This window comes from Ochotona princeps, chromosome 20 (genome assembly GCF_030435755.1).
Source record: "Ochotona princeps isolate mOchPri1 chromosome 20, mOchPri1.hap1, whole genome shotgun sequence".
Lineage (NCBI taxonomy): Eukaryota > Metazoa > Chordata > Mammalia > Lagomorpha > Ochotonidae > Ochotona > Ochotona princeps.
Genome location: NC_080851.1, coordinates 39,365,340 through 39,375,241, shown reverse-complemented (window position 1 = coordinate 39,375,241; position 9,902 = coordinate 39,365,340). Strand labels below are relative to the sequence as shown.

Here is a 9,902-nt window from a genome sequence, read left to right as displayed (position 1 = left end):
TCCCCAACTTCCATTTTCCATGAAATATTTGAGTCTTGTATTTCTTAAGCAAAGTGGACCTTAAATTCAGAGAAAAGGAATACTCAGGAAGAAATTTTGAGTGTCCAGAGATAACATATAGTGCAATGGTTCAGTCATTTGCAGCATACCCAGAGGAATTGAGTATTGCAAAAAATAAAGTCAAGACAGTGATAAAAATAAGCAAGCTCTGTTTCCTCTTTTGGTAAATTCATCACAGTGTCTGAGCCTGAGACTTGAGACATGGAGTCACCGACACTGCTCAGCTCCAACACCATGGGTTCCACTATCATTTAGGGAACAGCAGTCTTTTCAGAGCCCTCTTCATGTCTGTGTTCCTCAGGCTGTAAATGAAGGGGTTCAGCATGGGAGTGACCACTGTGTACATCACCGAGGCTGCTGAAGTTGAGGTTGAACTTGGGGCAGCACTAGCACTGAGATACACACCTATGCTTGTGCCATAAAATAGGGAGATGGTCAAGAGATGAGAGGCACAGGTGGAAAAGGCTTTATACTTGCCCTGTTTTGATGAGATGGGACAGATGCAGGATATGATCTTGGAGTAAGAGTACAGGATCCCAGACAGGGGAACAACCAACAGCAGCACAGCTGCAATATAGACCATGAGGTCATTGAGAAAGGTGTCAGAACAGGCTCTGTGGACCACCTGATTCAACTCACAGAAAAAGTGAGGGATTTCCAGGTGTGTGCAGAAGTTCAGCCTCAGCACCAGTAAGCTCTGCATAAGGGCATTCAGGACACCAATGACCAAGCATACCAGCACGAGCTTCACACAGACTTGGAAGTTCATGATGACTGTGTAGTGCAGAGGGTGACAGATGGCCACAAACCGGTCATAGTCCATCATTGTCAGGAGTAAAATTTCTAATCCTATGAAGAATATAAAAAGGTACATCTGTGTGATGCAGCCTGAATAGCTGATGGCTTGGCTCTGTGTCTGGATGTTCACCAGCATCTTGGGGATGGTGGTAGAGATGAAGCAGATGTCAGAGAAGGACAGGTTGGCGAGGAAGAAGTACATGGGCGTGTGGAGTTGTGGGTTAGAGAGGATGGCCAGGATGATGAGCAGGTTTCCACTGACAGTGATCAGGTACATGGAGAAGAACAGCCCAAAGATGAGAGGCTGCAGTACTGGGTCCTCTGAGAATCCCAGGAGGAAGAATTCTGCAAGCTGAGTTTGGTTTTCCAGTTTTATATGTTGCAGGTTACTAGCAGGAAATAGTAGTTGAACCTGAATCATATGCATACAAAATAAGATGTAACCAACAGAGCAGAAATCCAAAATTCGTGCTTTCCCATTCAGGATTGAACTTCCACATTTGAAGATGTCTTAGTTCCCATTTGATTCTTTTTAGTGGAATCACCAACCAGGTATTGTTTGGAATCCTACATCTTCCCTAAAGCATCAATACTGTCACATTTAATGAGATGCTCTTTGACAACATGAGAAATTTCTGTTCCTCAGAGGTTAAAAACTCACCATTGATTTTCCAGTTAAAGGCATGAACAAGAAAGCAGATGAAAAAGCAGTGTACAATGTGTGGTTCCATGCATCACAAGAAATAATGGGATTTAATTATCCTTATGAAAGTTAAAGTGATCCTCACTCAAATGGTGTAACTGTAGTTAGAAGTGCTATGACTTTGAATAAGTGATTCACTCATGGAGAATAACGAGGAATCACAAGATATGTCAAATGATAAGAACAACTAGCAAGAGCAGGTTGGGAATATATATATATATAAATATATATGTATATATATGAAACTGAACTACTAAGACTCAATTTGCAGAAGCACATTTCTGTAAATTTAGTAACAGTGCAGTTGGAGCCCAGAGAGAGTTACTGATTTTCACAACAAAAAAAAAATACAAGCATTCCCAAATCCTCTTAAATTTCATCAAGACGATCCATCAAAATGTCTTGGAAAATGCAGCCAAATGATACACTAATTTTTGTCCATACATTTTGAAAAATAGAGATTTAAATCTTGAGATCTGTCTTAATGTGGAATAAGATATTTTTTGCACCAGACATTTTGGAACATGACAAACTTACCTTTTAAATATACCTGTTTTCACTTAAGAACAATACAAATGTACATCAAAAGATTCTATGTCAAAAAAAAGCTGTCAACAATGGTCAATCTTTGTAGGTTAGAAGGTAATAAAGAGAAAAATAAAAGTGTTTCACCTGACGCCATACCAGGAAAGTGTGAAATTGCAGGAGAATATGTGAGGGCTAGAAACCTTAGAGTGTATCCAACTCAAACAAAATGCAGTAACTGTTGAGCAGGTGTCTTTGAGAGAGCTGTTCTTACTGCATTATTAATTTATCATTGATTCATGTGAGAATGCAGTTATAGAAGACCCAGAGACCTCTGTGTTCCAGCAGCTGCTACTATCAGGATTTCCACGCAGGCAATCCCCCTCTCCTGGTCCTTTCCTGTTAATATGGAGACGGTTACTTCAAATGTTCTCTGCCTGAATGTGCAGTGTTGTGACTCAGTCTGCAGAGGTGGTTCCAGGGAGAGGAGTGGTCATTATCTCTTGTCTAATTGGTTTTGAGTGGCTGTATGTACTCTAGGCAGCATATGCATCTCATTGTCTATTAGAATTGATCTTTTCTTGCCCTCATTTCTTCATCAGCAATGACTATTGCCCTAGGAGATCCAACATTTTCGTCCCCTTTGATAATGACTAACAAATGCATTCAATAGTTAAGCATAGCAGTCACAGCCAATCCCAGGTGTTAACTAGGATAGTTCAGTTTTAGGTTATCCCAAGGGAAAGCTGTCTGTGTCCACAGTCTGGGAACCCTCTTGCAGCGTCTGCCAAGCTCACCTGCATGAGAACTGCGAAAAGAAGGTGGCTGTATAGACACCCAAATTCCTCCCTGGATGGTGGATGCTGGAGACTGAAGCTCCGTAGCAGACACAGCAGAGGCAAGGAGAGAAGCTCTGGTCTCTGAGCCAGACTCAGGAACCCAAATGCAACAAGCAGGCTGCTTGTAGTCCAAGGTTGCACAGTCTGAGGGAACACAGCAGAGGAGCTACTTACAGCTCCTGGCACCTGCTCATTAGTCAGCTCCCTGACCTCTAAGCACCTACTGGCCCTGAGGGACTCTGGCCATGACAAAAGGCTGTTTTCTTGCAGGTGTTTCCCAAGAGAGCATGATGGACTCAGGTGAATCCTCTTTCTCTTATTCCTGCTCTACAGGAAACGCAAATAGCTGCTATTTAGTTTCTCATTTTAAAATATTTTGCTTAGTAGGATAAGCCAGTCCCCAAAGATAATTATCATGTGTTTCCCCTAATAGTCATAGTAAATTCTGAATAGAAAAAATAATCTAGAAATGGAAAAAGCATCTTGAGATTTGATTGTGGTTCTACTCCTGGGAAACCAGTTTCTCTAATTTTTTTACTTTTTGAATGTGATGGTTGGTAGTTGCACCAAGCCTGTGACTAATATGTTGTTTTAAAAATATGTTAATATTTTTAATCCAACATCAATTGTCATATAATACACCCTAAATAAATGAAAATACTTACTTTAAAATATCTTTTAAGGGCCCAGCACAATAAGTTAGTGATTAAAGTCCTTGCCTTGAATGCGCCCGGGATCCCATATGGGTGCTGGTTCCAATCCTGGCAGCCCCGCTTCCCATCCAGCTCATTGCCTGTAGCCTAGGAAAGCAGTCGTGGATAGGCCCAAAGCTTTGCAACCTTGCACCCTTGTGAGAGACCCCGAAGAATTTCCTGGCTCCTGGCTTTGGATTGGCTCAAATCCAGCCATTGTAGTTGCTTGGGGAGTGAATCATTGCAAGGAAGATCTTGCTCTCTGTCTCTCCTCCTCTCTGTATATCCGCCTTTCCAATAAAAATAAATAAATCTTTGAAAAAATATTTTAAAATAATTAATTTTAAAAGTGAAAAGTATATATTTGAAAATAAAAGTAAAATCATACTATTCAATTTGGCAACCTGAGAGTTGGCAATAGTGTGGAAGTGCATCTCTGAACCATTCCATCAGATGTCCTAGGATCCCAGAACTCAGACACTCTCAGCTTACTGAGAGTGCTAGCAGGAAGCAGACTTCCTGTGTGGGACTGTGGCTGCTTCGCTGGCCAAGCATGGCCGGGAATGAGCAGCACCTCCTTACGCCTCCTATCTCATTAGTTGCCTGTAGCTGATTTTATCCCCTTCCTCAGTTAATTGGTTTGATTGCCACAATCCGTTCCTGAAAAACATGTTTACCCCTTTGCTGTTATAGTGACTGTAGCTTCATTTCCTTGTTTCCTACCTTTAGGGGGCTTTCCATGGTTGCCTAGGTAACCTGCCTAGTACATATATAACCTGTAGAGTTCAATGAAATGTGCATTGCTTCATTGGCCTTGCATCCCTTATGTCCTGATCTTACTCCATCTGGTCTCCACACTTCAGGTCCTAATCTCCTCAGAGGATCATCGACAATTGGTGCCTTAACAGGGACCTTAATACAAGCCCATTGGAGGTCACGGGTGATGCCAAAATACCTGTTGAGGTAAGTTATTACAGTGTAATGGGATAAGCTCAGTCTACTCTGTTTGCTATTTCTGTGCATCATGTTCTTAAGAAAAATGGGGTGCAAATCTCCCAAGTTCGGATAGATTGTTTTCTTAAGGCTGTTGTTGAGTTTAATCCTTGGTTCCTGGAGGAGGGCTCTTTGGACTTGGAAACTTGGTTTAGACTTAAGTGGAATGTGAAAAAGTCATTGAGACAGGGAACGAAGGTGCCTGTAGATTTTTGGACTGTGTCTTTGATCTGAGCGGCTCTCAGTATGGTTCAGGACAATAGACCAGTGTTGTCTCCATCTAAAGTGAGAGAGAAGCTGAGGAGTCTACTCATGAGTATGACCTAGCTGATGAGGTCCGGGTGCAGGTGACTGTGAAAAGGAAAAGGTTAGGCTGGATCTGGTGCCTGTCATAAATGTTCCCGCATTTTCTCCTTTAGATCCAGACACCATCGCAAAAATCTTTCAGATACCCAGAGTCAGACTCATGAACTCCCCAAAATATAAAACACAGAGAAAGGAGCGATGTGTGGAGCAAAAATTACATTTGACTGATGAATTAGAAAAACAAAGTAAAAGTGGCCCGCAAGCAGCTGCCATGCCACTACAGTCCATCTACCCATTGGTATCTACTGATGTGATGGTGGAAGCATTGTGTCGACCTACTACAGCCACTTAAACCAAAACAATCTAGAAAAATGTGACATTTCCCTGAAATCTTGCTTATTTATTGAAAATTACTGACCCTTTTGCCTTATCCACACACTCTTTTTCTATGCTGTTTTAATCAGCAACTCCCACGTCTGTCAATGCTCTATGGGAGGGACACAGACAAGATTCCTGCAGAGTAGAGAGAAGGTTTCATCTTTCCCTAATTCTTCATTCATAATGTTAAACTCATGATTTATAAATCTGTGTCATAATTGCACTTTGTCACCCTTGCTAAATACCTGTTTGAAAAGTTAAGAGCAAATTCATGTACCATAAATATTTTCTAAGAATGAAACGAAAATGTATGTATAGTAGGTTCACAAAATCCTTCCAGCATCACATCACTAGATACAGATGGGTAGATGATGGAGTCTTTAGAGCATGCAAAACTGAGGGATTGGTTGGTTGGTTTGGTTGGATTTTTGTTTTTTGGTTTTGTGGTGCAGCTAACAGATTCCTTTACTCATGCCACAGAGTAGATGGTGCTCCAACGAGTAGCAATAACTTTCCAGGCTGCCACCCAACACAGTATTGGCCACCATTGGGCACACATGTCTTCCTGTAGGCACTTGGAGCAGAGCTGGCTAGTGATGGCCATGAGCAGGACCACAACCTTCTGAAACTTTGCTTCTTTTCCTGGCACTCCTGGTCCTATATACGATGGAACTCATGAGCCCTATTCCTAACCAGATCTCTCTGCTAAACCTGAGCGTGCAAGGGCCCCTGGGGACCCAGACATTGTCAACACTGTTTTGAGGCATCTCAGGCAGACAACCGCCCCAGGCCACACCAGCTCCCACAGCCAACAACTCGACAGATTGGAGGTTTTACAAATATTGTTTTGTCTACTTTGAAAAAGTAATCACGTGGTAATTCTTTTTCAGAGACAGAGAGAGAGGCTCACAATGGATAAGTTTATTACTGAGCCAGGAGCCAGTTCTCAGCCCTGTTCTCCCATGGGCATGGCAAAAACAGCTACTTGAGCCATCATGGCTGTCTTTCAAGGTGTTATGCATGGATATTTTAAATCTTCTTAAGTACAGGGTCTCCTAAAAGTTTTTGCAAAATACCATCACCTTCAAGTGTCTCACCTTCCAGGAGTCTCATGGGATGAATTACAACAAGAACAGGTTCATGATAACATATTGTCCTACCAGGAGTAGGAAGAATTCTCAGCACCCCAGTGAAGAAACAGGTATTTTCACAAAATTTCTATCCCAGCACTGAGGACAGCAATGTTGCATCAAGTGAGTTGAACAAATGGATGGGGATGTTCTTGTGATTTTTAAAACTTCATTCCTTAAATTTCTATGGATAGAAAGAAAACAGGCTTCAGGATTTTCACAAATAAAATTCGAAGAAATTAGTCATATTTCCCTGTCTTAATATCCCCTTTCTTCCTTTTCTTATACAACTTCATGCAGTAATGTAGTTTAAATATTTTAATCATAGTCTTGATGTCAAGTAAAAATCAGAATGACTACTGCTGTGCAGGAGTATTGACAAGGGTTAATACAATAAACAGGTCACAAGATGCCAGTTCCTTTCGTACATATCTTGTTCTTATGTGTGTGCTATATATGAACTATCATATATAACAAAAAGCAAAAAATATGTGTTTTTCTGTCTTAGTTGGAATAAAACATCTAAACCTTTTACTATGGTGTTTCTTAAATGCATGTTACCTAAAAATTAAACTCCTAACAAATAAAGGAGAATATTGAATAGGCACATAAGATGTTATTTGATAAGAATTATATCATGAAAAATGTGAACATTCCAATTCCACACACTTACCCTCATGCACTTCAAAGAATATGCATAAGACTATGCTAATACAGATTCTCATCAACAGAGCATGTGGTACACATAAATGGACTAACACTCAGCCATCAAAAGAATGAAATCTTATCTTTCTACATTAAATTTGGTGCAACTGGATATCAGTATGCATACCGAAAAAGGTCATTCCAAAAGCAAATATAAGTGGCAGTTCAATAGAATTTAAACTTGTATGAATTCATTATAAAAATGTAGAGGCACTCTAAAAAATGCACGTGGAATTAGAAGTCTTACAGCACCTAAACTGTCCTCATTGACTCTCATTTTCCACAAAATTGTTGAGTCCCCTTGGATTTGTGAAACAAAATTGACAATAAAGATGGGAAAAAGGCAAAATCAGAAAGAAAGTGTTGCCATATCAGATAACACACATTGCAATGCATTGGGTGATTCATTTGCAGTGTACCCAGAGTAATAAATAATAATAATAACAATAGAAACAAACAGTGAACAGACCAAGAAAGCTCTGCTTTCTCCTCTGACAAATTCATCGCAATGTCTATCATTGAGGCTTGAGACAAGAAGTCACTGACACTGCTCAGCTCCAACACAGTGGGTTTAGCTATATTTTATGGAACAGCAGTCTTTTCAGAGCCATCTTCATGTCTGTGTTCCTCAGGCTGTAGATGAAGGGGTTCAGCATGGGGGTGACCACTGTGTACATCACTGAGGCTGCTGCAGACGTTGAGACTGAATGTGGGGCAGCACTGGCACTGAGGTACACACCTATGCTTGTGCCATAAAATAGGGAGATGGTCAAGAGATGAGAGGCACATGTGGCAAACGCTTAATGCTTTCCCTGAGCTGATGAGATGGTAAGGATGGAAGAGATAATCCTAGAGTAAGGGTATAGGATCCAAGCCAGGGGACCTCCTGCCAGCAGCGCAGTTGCAAGATACATTATGAGGTCATTGAGAAAGGTGTCAGAACAGGCTCTGTGGATCACCTGATTCATTTCACTTTTTCTGGGAGTTCATGATGACTGTATAGTGCAAGGGGTGACAGATGGCCACAAGTCGGTCAAAGGCCATCACGACTAGGAGAAAGTCATCCAGGCCTCCAAATAGCAGAAAGAAGAACATCTGTGTGATGCAGCCTGCATAGCTGATGGCTCTGTTCTGAGTCTGGATGTTCACCAACATTTTGGGGATGGTGGTGGCATTGAAGCCGACATTTGCTAATGACGAGGTTGGCGAGGAAGAAGTATATGGGTGTGTGGAGGCTGGAGTCAGAGAGGATGGCCAGGACAATGAGCAGCTTCCTACTTGCAGTGACCAGGTACAGGGAGAGGAACAGAGCCCAAAGATGAGAGGCTGCAATGCTGGGTCCTCTGAGAATCCCAGGAGAAGGAATTCTGAAAGCTGAATTTGGTTGCTCAGTTTCATGTAGTGCAGATCACTTTCAGGGAGATGTACTTGAACCTGAAGCATATTTATACAAACAGAATGTAAATAACAGAGTGCAAATCCAAAATTCATGTGTTCCTGTTCAGAATGTAGCTCCCACATTAGGAGATGGCTAAGGTCCCATTTTGCTCTTTTCCAGTGGGATCACTGACCAAGAATTCCTTTCCACTATCAGGCCTTCCCTAAAGCATCAAATACTTCTCACATTCAATCAGATATTTTTTGACCCCTTAAAAATTTCATCAGTGTTTACCAACTCACTATAGATTTTCCTAGGAAATGCATGAACAGGTAAGCAGGAGATGAAGCGACGTATAATATGTGGCTTTTGTATGTTAAGAGATACTGGGATGCAAATTCTGCTTATTGCAGATAAAATGATCTTTAATCATACAACTGGAGGCAGAAGTGTGTCACTATGAGTTAATGGTTCAATCAGCTATATAAGAGAACTCATAAAGGATGTCAAATGAGAACAACTCAATGTGGAACAGGCTAGAAATACATGTAAAAGTGACTTAGTAAGACTCAGTGTGCAGAGTCAAATTTTTGTAGATTTAATTGCAATGGCTTTGCAACTCAGGATGAGTTTGTGATTTGACAATAGAAAAATACAAGCTTTTCACAAGTTCTGTTAAATTTTACTAAGAAGGTACACCAAAATGTCTTAAAATGCAGCTAACAGATTCACTCATTTTTATGTATGCATTTTGCAAAATAGAGTTCTCAAATTTTTGATTACCTCTTATAAGTATGAATTAAAATGCTTTTGCACCAGACAATTTGGACCATAACAAACTTACCTTTTAAATACAACTTCCTTTTGCACTAAAGAACACTCCAAGTACAGATCAAAGAACTCCGTGGCAGAAAAACATAAGCTGTCAAAAATGGCCAATCTTTGTATGTAAAAAGACAATAAAGACAGGAATAAGACTCTCCTACCTGACAGCACAGCAGGAAAGTGTGAAATTGCAGGAGAAATGCAAGTGACTGGAAAGCCTTGAGTGTATTCAACTCACAGATGATGCAATATCTGTCAAGCAGGTGTCTTTAACAGAGCCCTTCTTACTGCTTTGTTAGCATTGAGTCATCTGAGAATGCAGTGTGAGAACAAAGAGAAGACTGTTAGACCTGTGTGTACAGCAACTGCTCCTATCAGGATTTCCAAGCAAATATTCCCCCCTGCCTGGTGCTTTCCTTTCTGTACAGGGACCGTCAGTGATGAATCAAATGAGGAGGGCTGTGAGTCAGTGTACAGAGGCTGTTCCAGGGCTATGGGGTTTTCATTTCCCCTCCTCTAATTAATTTTGAATGGGGAATGACCAGTCTCTCTTGCACTGGAAAACTAATA

The 9,902-nt window shown here is 41.0% G+C and overlaps 1 protein-coding gene across 1 annotated transcript; it reads right to left on the bottom strand.

Annotated features, from left to right (window-relative positions):
* Nucleotides 1-307: 307 nt before the first annotated feature.
* LOC101516402 (olfactory receptor 7A10-like) lies at nucleotides 308-1,279 on the bottom strand. Its single transcript, XM_058678173.1, has one exon. The coding sequence runs from the start codon at nucleotides 1,277-1,279 to the stop codon at nucleotides 308-310; it is 972 nt and encodes a 323-aa protein (XP_058534156.1).
* Between the last annotated feature and the right edge of the window lie 8,623 nt (nucleotides 1,280-9,902).

Bases quoted from the DNA above. Each gene is read 5' to 3' on its own strand.
- LOC101516402 (XM_058678173.1), bottom strand. From the start codon at position 1,279: ATGATTCAGGTTCAACTACTATTTCCTGCTAGTAACCTGCAACATATA.